Here is a 19512-nt window from a genome sequence, read left to right on the forward strand (position 1 = left end):
AAGCAGGGGCTCAGTTACACGAGGGTTCAGTTAAATGGGGTTTGGTTGCACGTTAGCTCTGTTACATGGGTTCAGTTACACACAAACCCTTTTTATACAATGTATAACGTCATTGCAACACTACCGTGTTTTTTTATGCTCTTCAGATGCATTTGAACGTGAAGCAATTCACATGATTTTTTTTTTGAAAAAAGGCTAGAAAGTAAAGTCAGCCAAAGGGTGAACGTCCTGCCCATGACCCACCAAATATTTCACGAGTCTAAAAAGCAATATAGTTAAATAGTTGATGACCTGCAAGTGCGAAATGTGGAAATGTTATCAAAAACTCTGTCAGATTTCCTCGAAAAGCAGTGGCGACTGTTAAAGTCACAGAAACGAAGTACTGATGGTGATGTGAAAATACGTAATGAGGAGTGGGTAAATCACTACCGGAGTCTGTATGAATCCGTGGGTCTAACCTTGACTATGGAATATGAAAAAAGACTTCAAGTCTCACTACAGGTTTTCCCCAATCACCGTAGCTTAATCAATGTTAGTGCTGGTCAAATTATAGCTGTTGTTATGAATTTGAAAAAAGGGAAAGCAATGGGACTTGATAAAATTAAAAGTGAGCACCTTAAGTTAGATTCGAAGCTTCTTGTAGAGTTGATTGCATTGCATTTTTTGATGTGTCTGAACACTGGTTTGGTCCCGCAGAATTTTTGTTGTGGAAAAACAACTAATATTCAGAAAAAAAGGGGTGACAAATGATATGTTCCTCGTTTCGCCCCATAACAGTTTCTTCCGTTCTTGTAAGGTTTTCGAAAGAATTCTGCTGCCACATCTAGTCCGGTCTTGTGTTACGGGTTTTAAGCAGTTTGGTTTTAAGGCTCATCATGGTTGTTCAACGGCGCATAGATTAATGAAAAAGATTTTCAGGCGAGTAACCGGGTCAAAGACAACTCTCTACATGAGCAGTGTTAATATAGCTGCAGAATTTGATTCAGTTTTGCATTCACAGTATCTTCTGACTATTCTAGAGAATGGGGTTGATCCCAGCATAGTTAAGGTCCTGCATTTTCGGCATAATAATAGTGTTATTTGTGCTTGTACCGGTATAATGGAACGTGAAGGAAAATCTGTACCTATTCTTACAGAAGAAATACACCTCAAGAAAGGAGTCAGGCAGGGATCAGCAATTAGCCCGGTTTTATTTAATGCGGTAATTTACAGCGCTGCTAAGCATATCCATGGTAGCTACTTTCTTGATGGTGTAGATTTGAGTTTCGTCTCGTATGCAGATGACCTCCTTTTACTAAGTACCTCGCTATCGCTTTTAAAAGAAAATCTTGAGCTGCTGGTTAAGCTTTACAAAGATATTGGTCTCCGTGTTAATATCTCTAAGACAGAATTTGTAAAACGACGGTACAGACGGTACTCGTATTTAACGGTACAGACAGCGCAAGAACTCTTCTTTCAGTTTGCGAGGCCCTGCTGTCGCTCGATCAGAGACAATTAAGTATCTCGGAATCCAGTACGGATCTGACATTAGATTTCTGCGCGGCCTGGTTTCGTCCTCGGCATATCGAGGCATGCACACCGAGTACGCAAAAGCGGTAGCTCTGAAAAATACCGTGAGCAAAAATATTCTGGTGAGAATTTTTAACGTAATTAAAACACCGCATTTTCTTTACATTTCCCTTTTATTTGATCTGCTTGAACCGTCCAAAAAACGATAACCTCGTACTAAATACTTCAAGCTCGCAAAATATATGTTAGGAATCGTGTCCGGGACGTCCAATACCTCCTTATGACGAAGGTTCGGAATTATTGATCCTACCGTAAAATGCGAAGAAATTGAAAGCCGTGCTCGTGCATAAGCCCTGACGCACCTGTATTGTATGCACCTATATACCTTTTTTCGTTTGTTGATTGTTTACTCCACAAATTTTCTTTTGTTCTGTAGTGGGCATAAATAAAATAATAATAATTGCTATGTCCCACCGGTGGGGCATGTGCTCCACGTTTGGAATCACGGGTTTATAGCATTCCAATTTTGGTAGCTCAGTTAAAAATTCACCGCTGAACCTCTAAAAGACCCTTGCTCGTTCTTGCTTAAGTTATTTGTGCCTGGTCCCGTAAAAGGACAATTCCGCAATTATATGAACCAACAGTTTTCCTGAGCATTCATATGATTGGCTTTACATAAAGACTCTGATGGATAGTTGTATTCTCGCATAATTACCCTACAATGCATTTATTATCGTCATATTGCAAAGGATAGAGATAAAGAGCAAAAAGCAGAGAAGAGGCATAGAGATAACCTAACAGTTGTACAGTACCAGCCAGAGCAAAGTAGAGATTAAATAGCCGCGAAAGATTCAAAATAAATCATAAAGCCTCAATACCACCCAATTCCAATATTGTATCAACTGCTTGCCAAGTTTATTAAGTTACCAGCCTAAGTGAAAGTCATCGAAATAACTAAACTGTTGCACTAATTATACTAATGCCAAAAAAAAAACATGAATATAATTCAGAGACGAGTGCTGTTCTATAAGTACAATAATCTTCACACCCACCTTGCTTTATTTCCTTCATCGATCAATTCGTGGATGTCCTCGTAAGCTGTGACGGCCAGTTTCGATAAATCTTCAACATATGGCCCTAACAAGGGATGCTCACGGACTCGTAAATTGTTCTTATTCTTCGGATTAAGAAGATCTCTCACGCGTTCACAATAGATTTCCATGTAGCTGACCTAGGGAGATGATTAAATACACATTATATATATATATATATATATATATATATATATATATATATATATATATATATATATATATATATATATATATATATATATATATATATATATATATATATATATATATATATATATATATATATATATATATATATATATATATATATATATATATATATATATATATATATATATATATATATATATATATATATATATATATAAATAAATAAATAATAAATATATATAAATATATATATATATATATATATATATATATATATATATATATATATATATATATATATATATATATATATATATATATATATATATATATATAAAATATATATATATATATATTAGGGTGGTCCTTTGGAAATGGGAAAAAAAACATTTTACTCTTTTTTTATGGGGGATGGTCTAAAATGATTCCATTCTGATTATAATTGAACAATAAACAAACATTTTAGCATTATTTTCAATTTCAGAGGTCCCTACCTTAACTATTAGGAATGTGTAAGCAAGTTTTGATAAAAAAAAAAAGTGCACAATAATGCTGTTTAATTAAATAATATCAGACAAGACTGTTGAGTTGCTGTACACTAAACAGAAAATAAGGGATTGGCAATAGTGTCCAGCAATAGTAATGGTGTCCAGTCACTTCAATTGTCAAACTACACAGTTCACATATGGGCTTCAGACTGGTTCATCAGTGTTTTTTTGGTTCAATCACTGTAATGCTGTCAGTACTCCTTGACAACTAGCAACAGGAACTTTTTCCGTTCTTCAGATGTTGTGTGCAGTTTATTATAGTCATCCATCACTGCAACACCACGTTTGGCAATGTCATTGGTTACCCTCATGCTGTGCACTATATTTTTAACTGTCTGGTAGTCTTCGTCAACTGACCACAAATCAATGTTCTTAGTTAGGAATGATGAAGGCAGTCCGGTAATGCTGAAGAATCTGTTGGTATTCTGTGTGACAAAGTTTTCTAACTTCTTCTCTGCGAGTGTCAATGGGTCCACTGTTATTCTCTTCAGAAGGTGCTCTGCTCCTGATGTTTGCAGAGCCGTAACCATATGATGTTTGGTATCATTTGATACGTCGTCGTCAAAGAAGGTGAGTGCCACCAATTCCTCTGATAAGTACCATAGGTGTCGTATTATTTTGTTCAAGGCAGTTTTTGATATCGATTCTGATATTTTTCTGTAGCTGTAGATGTCCGTGAAAAGTTGGAGGTCAATGCGAGGGGCTGATGGTGCTGACGATGCCTGAAACCATGCTTTCACGTAGATGATCACAGTGAATTGAAAAATATCAGCAAGAGCCTTTTCGTGAGTTTGAACTGACCTCTGAACATCCAGATCTTTAGCGTATAGATGGCCTTTGCCATCCACCTTGCTTGATGCAGCCCAGCTGGAGCTCTGAACGAGATTCTCTTAGATGGCGTGCCACCAAGGAATATGATTGTCAAGTCCAAAAGCTTACAGTAATCATCACAGGGTTGATACGCTAGTGTCTGCATCTCAGCAAATGCTATGGTATCTGTGATTACATGTGAAACAGCTGTAAAACACGCACTCGTCTGATGAAGCCGTCTGAAAGTCTGCTCTGTTAATAAACTGCCACGATTTCTTAAACTGGTTGAAAATTGTTATCTCTGGGCCTTTGCTAGGACCAAGGCAATCAAGAACCACTGCTTGTAGGACTATTTCTAAGATATGATGTTGACAATCAAACCAAAGCATGTCCTTGTCAAGTTTTTGTTCCAGAAGGATACAAGCACCATTTCTTGGACTGGAATTGACAGATGTGGTGTCAAAACACATGCACTTTACATTATCTATAATGTTTCAAGCCACAGCTGCTTCAAAAACTGCTGCCGCAGAAGCTCGGCCAGTTCCCAAGGCTAGCTTTGGAACACCACGAAGCTGATCTACACCTGTTCTGGAGACCAAAATTGGATGGCAATCAACAATCTGTCTGCTGCAGATATCCTCTAGGAGTTTTCCATCCCAGTGAATAGTTAGAGGAACTGTTGGTTTAAACTCCTGTTGTAGATTTTCGGCTATTACCTGGCGCTGCTTCATCCTGTCTCTGCGAATTGAAGAGCGATTGACATTATATTCAGCAGGATCACGACCAAGGTGTTGCAGAGTCGGAACAAGAAGTAATGCAGCACTTCTGTCTCTAACTTTAGCCACATCCAGACAGGCGGACATTTTGTCATTCAATATGTATACTCGTCCTCTTTTTTGTCTTTTTGCTGAGGTTGACAGTTTTATATCTTCTGTTTCAGGTTCTTGAATTTCTTGACCTTTTTTGCTTTCAGTGTCACTTTCAGATGATGATTCCAGTGTCACTTTCTTTTCTCTTGTTTATTACTCTTTCCTTTTCTGAGAGGGTGCTCTTTTTATTTCTAAAACCTTGTCAACACTGCCCATCTTTCCATAGAGTCCTGGTTCCCGCTGCGCTAACAGAAACTCACGGTCTTCTTGAATTCATATCATCTCCATTGCGTTGGCGTGGGCAATGTCAAACAAAACGTCCAGGCCCAGTTCCCACTGTTCTTTGTTCTTTTTCAGTGTCTCAGAATACTTAGCTGTTTTTTCTTTATTTCTCTTCAGGTTGTCATACTCCTTAAAGAGACACTGAATTTTTTTTACTACATGTTTCTTGAGTCTTGTTGGAATGTGTGCCTTTGCCCAAACTGCAAGAAGGTCATTGGCTGTGGAATATCCTGCTTCACAGACTGTCTTGTTCGTCACTTACTTGTAGTGATAGAATAGCACCATGACCTCCTTCTTCGACGGTAGTTTTGTTGAAATCAGAGTGTCTGATAATTGCCCAATGAGGCATATGTCTGTTTCACTTCTTGTAGTTGGTTTTAATATTGCATCAGTACTGTCACGTTTACAAACCATGCAGTCCATGCTGTCACTCGTTGCTGTGTCAGTGTCAGTGTATCTTTAACAAAGTATCAGATTGATAAAGTTACCTGTATCAGTGTAAAGCATAATTAATATATTGCAGTTCATAAAACTAATAAAAACCTGGAATTTACATTTTCACTCACATTGCATACAACAAAAATGGCGTCCTGTGTTGAAATGCATTGTGGGAAGCCTGCAGATAAATAAGTAAAAAAGTCCAGCAGTTCAGAAAGCTATCATGCTGTATTATAGTGTAGTGTTGACTTTTGAAATGTTGAAAACTGTGCTAGGCATGCAGCATTGAGCAATGAGCATGCAGTAACCAAAAACTTTAACCTCTGGTAGGGACCTCTTAATGTTAATATATTTGGCTCTTTTTTGGGATTCTGTGGTATTTTAACAATAGAAACAAGATTAGGGGGTGCCTGCTGAAGAAATCCTGCTTTGAAAAATAAGGACCACCCATATATATATATATATATATATATATATATATATATATATATATATATATATATATATATATATATATATATATATATATATATATATATATATATATATATATATATATATATATATATATATATATATATATATATATATATATATATATATATATATATATATATATATATATATATATATATATGGTGGCCGGCATTTACCCCCCGGCAAATACCCCCCCCACGGAAAATACCCCCCCCCAAAAAAAAAAATTAACCCCGGTGGAAAATAAGGCTTTCCAAATTTGGTAATTTTATTTTAATTTAATTTTTTGAATTTCCATAGGGGGAAGCAATTTCGGCAATTTTGTATTTTGCGCCACTCATTGAAGTTTACGCTGTGTAAAATTCGAGAACACATCATTTTGTTTTTAGTTCGTTTCTTCGTTACTTTAGAAATAAATTTGGGCTATAGATGTGCACATTGGGGGGGGGGGGGGGGGGGGTAAGCATAACGGGTCTGCATGCAAAATGTATTTGGTACAACTATTCTGCATATTAGATAGATAGACAAATAAGTGTATTTTAAAGCCAAATATAGGGCCATGAACACAGTAAAATAGCATAAATAAATATAGTGAACGGGAGGGGGGGTGTGTAACCCCCCCCCCAAAAAAAAAATCCCCCCCCCACGAAAAATACCTCCCCCTCCTTCGGAAATTAACCCCCGCAGAAAATACCCCCTCCTTGGAAAATACCCTTCCCCTCTTTGGAAAATAAGTTTTCTAAATTTTAAACTTTTATTCCAGTTTTATTTTATAGTTTTAGTCAGTTTTTTTTTATAGTTGAAGTCAGAAAATAATTCTTTCTAGGTAAATGGCCACTAAAAAATTACAGAAGAATAGCGAGGTATCTGGAAATTTTGTTAACTAAAAAAAACAAAAAAACATCCTAGAATAAAGTAAATGTAATGTTTCATTTCAGTGTTTTTTGAACAAACATCAGTGCCGACCCGGAAGCATTACAGTTTCTGCCAAAGTGAAATGTATGCAACCTGGGACTAAACAAGCCGAATCGTTGGGTCAAGCATGTGGGCCCAACACTAGGATATTTGCATCTGTTAGGAAGCAACCATTTCAAATGCAAGATAATGTAGGTCACTAGTATTGCTGCAATCAGGATGTAATACATTCACTGGGATATTCCAAAGCTCCATCGGGAATCCCCTCCTCCGACCCTCCCCCCACTATAAGAAATCCCTCCTGGAAAAGTCTGTATACTTGTAGTATCTATATAAGCACTTTCAAACTTACATGAAAACTTACATTGAATTTCATTAAAATAGTAGTTTAACCTGTGCATTGACTTACCAAGGACAGTGATAGTATAAGCACTTTCAAACTTACATAAAAACTTACATTGAATTTCATAAAAAAAAGTAGTCTAACCTGTGCATTGACTTACCAAGGACAGTGATAGTATAAGCACTTTCAAACTTAAATGAAAAAATGCATTGAATTTCATAAAAAAAAAGTAGTCTAACCTGTGCATTGACTATATAGGTTTCACTAGTGATTGCATAATATGTTATGAAGGATGGGTTTCTGACACAATTCATGTAGGCCAGATTTCTACTTCATAATGTATATATGGCCTACATGCCTTTTAGGGTAAGTACATTATCCGTGCAAAAAAAAACGGTGTGTCTTGGCTAGGTGTTAATATATTAATTTTTTTTACTATAAAATCGAGTTTCAAATTAGAATTTTCTACAGTTTGAATAGTTCATTCATTCTATCTATATATATATTTTACGATCATTTACATTGGTAAAGATATGGAATGTTCTAAGCGAGTTCTGGTGAGTAAATTTTCTTACAATATAATAAAACAAATCTATTTTTGTCTCGTCATTTTTTTTTATGTGTCATATTAAAATAAATTTGGTTTAGGCTATGTCTTGTGGTCTTCTTCTTCTTCCTTTTTCAATGATTTTAAGTATTTTACAATTTAGATATATAAGTTTTAAAAGCGTGGTATATAAAATTGAATAAGATCTATAATTGTCAACTTTTTGAGGTTTGGTATTGTGGAATTGAAGGGGTAGTGCCCCATTAATATTCTGAATAAGTAAGAATTGAAATAGCTAATCAAATTTCTCATATGCGTGATAATTTCTGTTCGTTTTAATTTTTAATGCCACTCCTTACTTTCAGTTGAAAAAAACTTTTTTTTTATTTAATTACAAGCAATAGGGAGATTCTACATATACTAATAACCTTATTAAATTTATATTTTTAATTACAAAGAACTCTATATGCAGTCATGCCGGTCATGCAGTTTTGCAGTAGTGACAATCAAATATGCAGTCATGCAATAGAGACCAACAAATATGCAGTAGCGACCAAAAAAAAAGAAGAAAGAAAACACAAATAAATAAAAAGAAGAAAATCAGCCAAACAAAATGTATACTAAAACATATGAAACCAACAGTTTAGGAAGGTCTAGCTTTTCTTTGAAGATAAATTCGTCTTCGATGTTTAACCGATTTTTAATTTTTAAATTTTTATGTGAACAAAGTTAGGTAATTAGGTCCTCTTTCTAAAGTTCAATACGGCACAACTGACAAAATAGAATATTGGGTACTTGTCTGTTAAACGAAACACACCAAAGAAGTGAAGTTATATTAATCCTAATGAAATATACCAAAACAATAAAATTGAAATGGATCTATAATTGTCAACTTTTGGAGTTTGGGGCAGTGCCCTCTCGTAAGCTAAATAGTTTGAAAACTGAAAATAATTTCTATTTTTATTTTAGGATGCTGTTGATCAGCCATCCCAACAAAAGCGTTCATCCAACAAAGTTAGATTAACCCCAGGACAACGTCGAGACAGGGCTAATCGAATCGTTAAATTCAATCAGGCCAAATGTAATTCACTTCGCTCCTCATTCCGAAGGAAAGGCGGATTCTAGGGACATAGCCATGACTCTTGACGTGAGTGCAAATAGATATTCTGAAAATATTTTAATAATTTATTAAATCAATTCCTTCTATGATTGAGGTGAATAATTCTCTTTCGCGATTGCGTTGTAAAAATATGGGATATGTTATAGCTGGATTAGCATGTTCATTTGGGATAATGAGATAAAAGAGCCTTCTGGCTGTAACAAATTTACGTCTAAAAACCCGTTAGCTTCATGCATGAGATATCTAGATTATTTGATTTTATTCTTGTTTTTTTTTGTCTAATAGAGTTTTCTACTTTTCTTTGAAAAACTTTTTTTGTAGAAAAAAGTGTTTTAAATTAATTCCTAATAAACGACGTCTGAAAGACAAGGATGGTACAATTAGAACAAAAAGTAACTTTTTTTTAAGTACTGAAAAACTGTAGCGTGAAAAAGAGCGAGGTGTTGAGGAGGTGTAACCTTCCTCATATGAGTGATAGTTTCTGTTCGTTTTAATTTTTAATGCTACTCCTTACTTTCAGTAGAAAAAACTTTTTTTTTTATTTAATTACAAGCAATAGGGCGATTCTACAGATACTTATAGCCTTATTTAATTAATATTTTTAATGAAAAAGAACTCTATATGCAGTCATGCAGGTCATGCAGTCATGCAGTAGCAAGAAACAAATATGCAGTCATGCAGTAGCGACAAAAAAATATGCAGTAGCGATCGAAAAAAAAAAAAAGAAACACAAATAAAAAAAAGAAAATCAGCCAAACAAAACGTATAATGAAACATATGAAACCAAGAGTTTAGGAAGGTCTAGCTTTTCTTTGAAGATAAATTCGTCTTCAATGTTCAACCGATTTTTAATGTTTAAATTTTTATGTGAACAAATTTAGCTAATTAGGTCCTCTTTCTAAAGTTCAACACGGCACAAATGACAAAATAGAATATTGGGTACATGTCTGTGAAACGAAACACATCCAAGAAGTGAAGTTATATTAATCCTAATGAAATATACCAAAACATGATGATAATATAAAATTGTAGAAACAAAATTATGGAAACTACGACAAAGAATTATGGAAAGCAGGCCACGTAGAAGAAATTATATTAAATACCTAACCCCTAACCATTTCTATATATATCCAATAGACAGTTAATATATACATGCATCGTAGTTTTTTTCACTCAGAACAAGCAAATCATAACCGAACCCACAAAGGGAAATCGGTTTCTGTCAGATTGTTCACAGCGTAATTCTAGAGTGTGTTTCGTTTAACAGCCAAGTTCAGTGTAATGTTTGAAGAACTTCTTAATTTTTGAAACAACCAAAAGAAAAATCTTAGATAACAGTGAAGGCTAATGTAATAATAAAATTTGTTACAAGAGTCGCCATCGGGGTATTTACTTAAGCTTTAATTCTTAAATCGTTTGTAAATTTAATTGTAAATTTAAATTTAATTGTAAAGTTAATTGGGCACTTTAATTGTTGATATGGAAGGAGAAAAAAGTTCTTCTGCTTACAATGATTTATTTAGTCCAGGTTTACTGCTACCAGCACTTCAATCAAATCCATCACCAAGCGACATAGGAAAATTCGGATTATCGAGAAAAGGGAGAAACTTACACCACCACCAGCATCCAACGTATGGGATTCATATCCATTAACCGAGGCTGAAGAGCAATGTTTCATAGAAAATACTGCCTCGGTTGAACGATGGTCGTGTTTTATTGAGACTTACAATCAAGAGGGGCAGGAACTAGAGTTGGATCCCTATTTTGCATTTTCATTCTGAACATTATATTTTTTCGAATAAAACCATTAGTTTTATACATCATTATCTTGTTCTAACTTAACCTCTAAGAATAAGGCTTCATTTTCCTGACTAAACCAAATATATTTTTAACATGTTCTGTTGTCATTATGAAAGACATATGCCTATGTAACTTTGTTTCTTTTAATTGTTCAGGTGGTGGGACAATGGCTATGAAAAATTGACATAGTTTATTAACTTTATAAAAATAATGGTTATTTCACGTAAAAAATAAGCACTTTTTTCTATAGATTAATGAAATAGCAGTGCCATTGGATCATGAAACATCAGCATTTACTGGACCTGAACCAATTCTAGCACCACCAATGGAGTTTAGAGACGAACCTTCATTAGTTTTAGACATTATGGAGTGGCATAGGGGTTTTCTTAATGATTGTTTTGGGGGCATAGCCAGCCTAGATGATTTAACTTGTGGTATTGACATGATGGAGGACCCGGAATGGGCAGATAGATTCATGCGTGAGCACTTAGGCGATGTTAGTAGTGCAACTGAACCGGGTCCTCATATAGAAATTACGTCACAGAACAATACAGGCTGGCTTGATCAGCTGTCCCCAAACACACTGAAAGACATGCTAACTAGCCTAGGGGACTTTATGCCATCTCCATCCAATGTAATTGAACAGACTTGGGGTGGTGCTATTGACAATTCTATGTCAACCCCCACCATTCCGCATTGTGTTACACCTAGTGGTAGTAGTAGTAGTAATACAGCAACAACACAAGTACCCTCTCTTCCAGATTTTTTTCTTTCCAACTCTGCCTTGCATCACACAAAGGTCTACAGCGCCAAATTCGGTGATCCCTTTAACTCTCAAGTGTCGGGGTATATAATAACAGATCCCTCGGCCATTACACATTTATATAATAGTAAGATTCGAGCCATTCTTGAACAACCGATGGGGGTGTGGGGGTGGGGGTCAGTTTAAAAGCTTCAATAGCACTAAAAATATTTTTTTTAAATGAAAATTCGGGTGAGATGTATTCGAAATACTTGCACACAGAGATATTGGCAATTCACCCGCATTTATCAAATTATGAGGAGGTTTTTCTTAATTGGGCTAATAGTATTCAATGTATGTGGGAAAATTATAACGAGGGGGGTAGTGGATCTGTGGTTTTATTTATTGTAAGTTTAAATGTTAATATTTGTGGATTTAAAAAGGATTTTATTTTAAGAGGTGGTGGGGCTGGGGAGAGGGCTATAGTTTTAAAATATCATTCAGATTTAGAGGTGTTTAGGGGGATACAACGAATCTGTTTCGATACGAGGCTACAGTGTTTCAAGTATGTATTTTTAATTGCCGCATACAGACCTCTTCAAAAAGATGCATCTAAGAAAAAGTTGGATAAAATGGCAGTTAATGGTTGGGAGGGTTCAAAGTTCCCCAAAGTAGATTTTAATTGTTTAAATGGTCAATTTCCCGTGACACTAAAAGGAATAGATATTTTCGAGCGGGCTAATGCACATTTAAAGATTGGTGTCACGGTGTTACAGTATGAAACAGAATTTGATGAGGGCCACCGTTCCGATAAGAAGGGCGTATTATTTCCAGTGCGGGCTCCTTCAATTGAATCAGTAGAACATTGGGAGTGGCTTCTATACACTCCACCCACAGAACCTGATTCAATTGGTCATTTCAATCCAATTACAGATATTAGTAGGGTTTTGGGGGAGGGTAAAAAGCGGGGTGGTGTATGTTATTACTGTCCGACATGCCTCTCAAGATTTCGCTCTGATTTAAAGTTAAACCATCACATGAAACACTGTAGACGTCATGGATACCAGGCTGTGGAAACGGTAAGCGGAGATGGACCTATCTTACGTTTTAAAAATTTTCAAAACACACTCCTGCAGAGCAATAAGATCGCTTTAGACTGCGAATCGAAACTGACAGACGTGTGCGATCCGTCAAACTCAAATCATGTTAAAATACATGAAGCCATAGGGGTCTCTTACGCTTATGCGGAACGAGATTCCAATAATACCATGCAAGTGCTGGATGTAGGGTGACGGTGAAGACTGCATGCGCTCGGCATTGGTCAGTCTAATCAAAACAGCGAATGGTGCAATTTCGCGCCTTCGTTATACAAACTATCCTATGCTCCTATCACCAGATGACAGATTGGCCATTAAAATCTCAAAATGTGTTGGGTTTACTAGGGAGAATTTGATGATGGTGTTGGGAATGGGGAGAGGAGGAAGGTGATCGACCATGATCATTTGTGGCAGGAAATTACATCGGGGGGAGTAACTTTAGAGGGGTAGCCCATCAGTCATGCAATTTAAACTTTAAACAGACATATTTTGTGCCTGTTTTAATACACAATTCCAATTATGACCTGAAGTTTATTTTTTCGATGTTGGCCCAAATTGCCAAGTGGTGAGATGTAGATGACTCAGGGATAGATGGTTCTTTTTCACATAATATCATACCCAAATCATCGGAGAAGCTAATGCTGCTAGAATTCATGTGGAAAACAGTTGACAAGGGTAACACGTGCCTGAATAAAATCCGTTTTTTAGACTCTTTCAGCTTCTTCCCCAAATCTTTAAGTCAATTGATTCAGGTACAGAAAAGTGATAATTTTCATAGCGTTCCCCTCCTCAAACAGCGCTTCCCCGATGGTGATATGTATGATTTATTGATATGTAATGGTATATATCCATATGATTATTACAACTCTGGCTCAAGGCTAGATGAGGTGGCATTACCGCCCATTGAAGCTTTTTACAATTCTCTTACTGAGAATGAGTGTACCACTAGCGACTACGAATTTGCTAAGAGGGTTTGGGCAAAGGGCGGATGTAAAAATCGGTGGGATTATTGTAAACTATACTTGACTATTGACGTACTCACTCTTCTGGACATTGTGTGCGAAAATACGGATAAAATCTATGGGGAATTTGGGTTGGATTTAGGTTATTATTTTTCCACTCCTCATTTGGTGATGGACTTGATACTTAAAATCAGCAAAGAAGAAATAGGTCTGATCGCAGATGTGGATCAGCATCTGTTTGTAGAGAGATCAATGAGGGGTGGGTATGTTTTTCACGGGGATCGAATCATGAAAACTGATCCGACTGGACAGCACACCGATGAAAAGTCGGACGCGGTTTTTTTTGATATTAATTCTCATTACCCATCGGCAATGTCTCACTACTGTCTGCCGTGTGGAAATTATAAATGGCTTGACAATCCGTGTGCTTCGAATTTCCCCGACATTGCTAGTGTTGAGGAGAATGGGGCACAGGGATGGTTTTTTGAAATTGACGGTGAAATACCCATGGAAATCCATGACTCGGTAAAAGACTTTGTTTTTCCGTGCATAAATAGACCGGTGGGTAGGGACTCTCTGAGTCCCTACAATTTATCATTAGTAGAGGATGGGAGTATGTGGGTGTATGCACTGGGTACCTTCAAAACAAAAACTAATTGCCGACCTCAACCCGAGACAGAATATCGTCGTTCAACACGTGTTATTGAAATGGATGGTGTCCAATGGTTTCAAAGTCACAAAGATTCATAGAGCCCTCCAATTTTATCAAAAGCCTTACATGAAAATGTTTATTGACATCTTTGTCAGTAGGCGTTGAGAAGCAAAAACGAAACTTGAAAAAGAAGTCTATAAACACATTTTGAAATCAGCTTTTGGTAAAATTCACGAGAGCGTACGAAACAGAAGTCGATGTGACATTGTAACCAACCCCAAAGATTGTGCTCGAATCATTGCGGATCCAAAATTCACATCGTTCACAATCATAGACTCTGATATGGTGCTCCTACACCGTAAGAAAAGAAACATTGTTTTAAATAAAAATATTGCAGGGGGGAGTGCAATAACTGAAATATCCAAGAAACTCATGTTGTCATTTTATTATAATGTATGCAAGGCACAGTTGACGATTGAGGGACAAGTTCAAGTGTATTACGGGGACACTGATTCACTCCTGTTAAAAGTCAAAACTGAAAATCTATTGAATGATTTGGAAAATGGCGAGTACATTAGCTCACGAATGGACTACACTAATTGGGACGAATCCCTCTACCCAGAGCAAGTGAAACACCAGGCCCCAAATCAATTGTTAATGCTAAAATCTGAAACGGGTAGCGATCTGATATCTCGTGGTGTGGCTCCTTGTCCGAAGGTGTACTCTGTGAAAACACACAAAAAGGATATCAAAAAAGTTTGCAAGGGGGCACCTACACATTGTGTAAAAAATAATTTCGACATGAGTGTGTATAGAAACTGTGTGGAATGTAGTTTAGTCCCAAGAGCGAAAGTCATGGCGATTCGGTCCGTACAATTTAAAAACTACACAGGTAGAGTTGAGAAAAACGCTAAGTCGGCCATATCGGACAAAGTATATCTACTTGAGGATGGTCTGAAGGCACTGCCACACGGTAATTATTTAATTTCAGACCAAGTTGAATGTGTAAAGTACATAAAACAACTTGGTCTACAAAAATTAACCTAAATTCACTTAAAAAAAGTACAAATTGAGTGGGAGGGTTTTTTGGGTAATGGGGTGTTTTTTTTCTATATCACAAACAATTTTCAATGAGTGTGTGTGCAAGGAAGAGCAATTTCCAGTATTTAATGCCCCGGCCCGCTGCTGCGGACCCCCGCTTTCCGGCCCGCGGCGCTGCCCGGCACGCCACAGGGGGCCCCGCGGCCGCCGCCCGGGGGGGGGATCCCATACCAAATGCTGTAAATAAAAGTGTTTGATATTATTTCAAGTGCATTATTCTAATAAATGTTGTATTTTTTATAAATAAAAGAAAAAAAAGTGTATTTATTTAAGTGTTTTTCTAGTGCCTATGTAAATGTTGTATTTTTTAGTATAAATTAAAAAAGTGTATTTTTTTCATGTTTAATGTGCTTTCATGTTCAATGTAGTATTTTTTAAGTGTTATTACTTTTTTATGTGTGCATAATAAAAAATAATATGATTCTTTATTCGTCTTCTTCTTCTTCTCATTCTTGAACGGACTAGTAGTAATAGGAAAATTATTTAGTCATTAGACAGCCATAGTCTACAGCTAGTTGTCTAAGTGAACTGTTGAAGGGAACATGTATCAATTTAAAACACCATTCAGATCGTTTCTCTGTGGGCCGTCAATGTCAGGAAAAACGACACTCTTAACTAAAATAATTAAAAATTGCGATAAAATGTTAGTGGAAAAGTAAAAAAAAATCTACTATTGTTACAGTATTTGGCAGGAGTCATACGATAAAATAAAAGCAATTGCCACCACAGGTTTGGTGCATATACAATTCATACAGGGACTTGATGTTTTCAGCATTATTGAACCAAACTCTTGGCTGATCATTGACAAACTGGCTGAATCTATTGAACAATAGTCCCAGGAAATGCTAAAACTGTTCACTGTTCGCTCTCATCATGAGCAAATTTCCGTTACTCTGGTTCTACACAATCTCTTTCATCAGAGCAAATGTATGCGAACACTTGCATTGAATTGCACAAACTATATCATCTACAAAGTTGTTCCTGATTTTAGCTCGCTAATAACTCTCAATAGACAGATATAGACTGACACCCCTAAATTTCTGCTCTCACAATTCAAGTAGGCAATTATTAAATCTTATGGTTATATCTTATTGTATTTTAATCAAAATACAGCTGAGAATCTGTATGCATTCACAGATATTTTTTACAATGAAATTACAGTATATCTCCCCGTGAACACTAAAAAGACCAATTAGTTGCTATCTTGACACTGAAGAACCTACATTAAAACAATCATCTGTTTTCAGTTCGAAGCGCTTTAAAACTCTCTCTTAGGAAAGCAATACTCAAACATGGTATCGACTATGATTTCAATAATCTTATATCTTAACTTTGTTTAAATTTGACCTAGGGTGATGTTCAACTGCCAGAAGTAGTTAAGCAACAGGCAAAGCAACATCGTTCCATTGTACGTACATTGGCCTCTAAAAACAAAGGAAAGAATTTTAAAAAGAAACGACTTCTTCAGGCGGGCGGTAGCTTTTTCACACTTTTACTGCCAATAATTGCAGGACATGTAAACAGTTTTCTCTAGAGAGAGAGAGAGAGAATGGCAAAACCCTATAAATTGACTCCAATAGAACTTACTCTCTCACACGTGGAACACTTTAAGAGCAATCTGAGTAAATTCATTGACAACGAGAACTTTGAGGATGATAAAAAACTGCTTTTACTTCAAGATGCACTTCGCCGAGTGGACAAACATAAGCCCTATCGTGCGAAGGCTACTGGTATTGATCACAAAAAAGAATCTTTCTCCTCAGGATTCTTCTGCTGGTGCTGGAACACAATTAAAGACAGAAGATTCGGATTCGATTGTGACAAAAATCAGAAATCTATGGTGCTACTCGTATGATCAAAAAAGCAAACGACTCCCATTCCATCTTTTGGAAAGTGGTCAAGATCAAATTCAAGTTGATAACAATGGGACAGAGATTATAATTCAGGGCAAGAGCTATATTCTACTTGATTTAATCTATGATATGGTTACAAATCGTAAAGGACTATTATCATTTGACACTCATCTATCCAACTTTTTAAATACATTAAACTTCCCGAAAAGTCTAATTAGCAATAGAAAAATTATAAAAAAATTAAATGAACATACACCATCAACATCAACAACAACAACACCATTAAAATATGAACGTGAAGAAGAAGAAGAAGAAGATTTTAAATCAATCTAGGAAAATACTAGCACACCTAGTGGAAACTTGACGATGGTGGCGAGGAAAAAGCGAATTCGTATCATGTCACCGTCCGAATCCACAACTATTATACAAAAGGGTAGCAGACGTTACACAGAGTGTTTATATTCAAAATGGTTGAAGTTCTGAAATGGGCTTATGAAAATATTGTCAAAGCGGGAATTTTAAGTTCACCCAACACTCTTTCCAAGGTCACTGGTGTTCACACTAAAAGTGTGCAAGACTACCCACAAAATGAATCAAGTTACACTCTGCATAGAAATCATAGACTTCGTGCTAATCAATATCGAAAAACTAAAGCCTTTTCGCCATTGCATATAATGCAAGCAGATCTCCTAACTCTAGATGACATTCAACGACATCACAATATACCGTACAAGTACATTTTACTTGCAATCAGTGCTTATAGTCGTTAAGCATATGTAATTCTATTGCAATCAAAGAGAGAGGTGGAAGTTGATGAGGCCATTGAAAGTATTCTCAAACATGATTCATATAAAAAAAATTCAAACGGACCGCGGTAGTGAATTTGTTAACCCTCATGTTGCAAGAGTACTAGTGAATCATAGTACGCTGCTTTATCCTACTCCCAGACCTATATAGGCTGCATTGATTAAGCAATTGATTAGGGCCATTCAAATTTTAATGTAAAGATATTGAGAGTAGAACGATAAATTAACGTTTATTAATGATTTAGATAATTTCTTTTTTATTTATAATCAACGACCTCATCAATCATAGTCCAATTCTACCACAATGGAATTTCATCATTCTGATCATGATGCAATTGACACATTTCTTAAACAATATTCCAATGAAACAATTGTCAAGAAGAAAAATAAATTCAATGTTGGTGATACTGTTCGAATTATTAGAACAACTAATATTTTTGAAAAGGGGAATTACTTGTGGTCCACAGAACTTTTTAAAGTGGCAAAAATCCTAGAAACTAAACCCATAACTTATCGTTTGCGCGATACCAAAGATGATGAGATTCTCGGTGGCTTTTATGACTATGAACTACAAAAAGTTAAAAATAATAGTGAAATCCATCTAACTGAAAGGATATTAAAGACTCGTACTTGCAGGGGTAAGAAACAGTTACTTGTTCAGTGGCCAGGATACAACTCTGATTTTGATTCTTGGATCGGTGTTGAATATATTGACAAAGCCCAATGATTTCTATGTATCTTTTATGTCCAATGTTTCCGATCCTCTCTACAACGACTTGAATACGACAAGTGATTTTTGGACGAAACTCTCCCCCGCCATCAAATTTGACGGTGCGTATGAAGTGGCTCTTGTCGACTGTATTCTCCAAAATACCTATGACATCCTGAGAAAGGATCGTGTGTATGATATAAAAGTTATACCATTAGAATGGACCCTCTTTGTCGACTATGAATGGGTTGAAGCACTTAAATCTAGCGAATATCCACATGCTAAATTGAAATATATTGAATACGATAATGTGACAGATTTGTGTCGTACAATCAATAGAAAAATCTCATATCTTAGGAATGGTAAATTCCATTTTAATTATTCATTGGAACACGATAGGATTTACATTACCTCACCTGTTGACAGTGAAATTATTACTCACAACGACAATCTGAGAGACGTTCTTGGCTTTATACAGAATATGCTCAATGGTAAAAATACCCGCATCGTTTACGGGATGGATCAAGTTATTTTCGCTGATTATTCACCTGGTTTCGGCTCGGAATTTTGCATATTTCTCTATGCATCCTTTGTGGAAACGTCGAGAGTCGGTAATTCAAATGTCCCCCTCCTAAGTGTTCTTGAAAGAAAAACATCCCATGAACATGTTTATTACTATAATATAAAG

General features: G+C 36.0%; 1 protein-coding gene across 1 annotated transcript in view; it reads right to left on the reverse strand.

Moving 5' to 3' along the window:
- unc-104 (kinesin family member unc-104) overlaps nt 1–19512 on the reverse strand; it is a 211127-nt gene that overhangs the window by 157253 nt on the left and 34362 nt on the right. Inside the window, exon 4 of the mRNA XM_089090220.1 lies at nt 2562–2740. Coding sequence (XP_088946346.1) covers nt 2562–2740 — 179 coding nt within the window. The remainder of the gene's footprint in view (nt 1–2561; nt 2741–19512) is intronic.

The sequence above is a fragment of the Artemia sp. Qi Xiang Cuo genome, chromosome 6 (assembly GCF_049724085.1).
Source record: "Artemia sp. Qi Xiang Cuo chromosome 6, ASM4972408v1, whole genome shotgun sequence".
Classification (NCBI taxonomy): Eukaryota; Metazoa; Arthropoda; class Branchiopoda; order Anostraca; family Artemiidae; genus Artemia; species Artemia sp. Qi Xiang Cuo.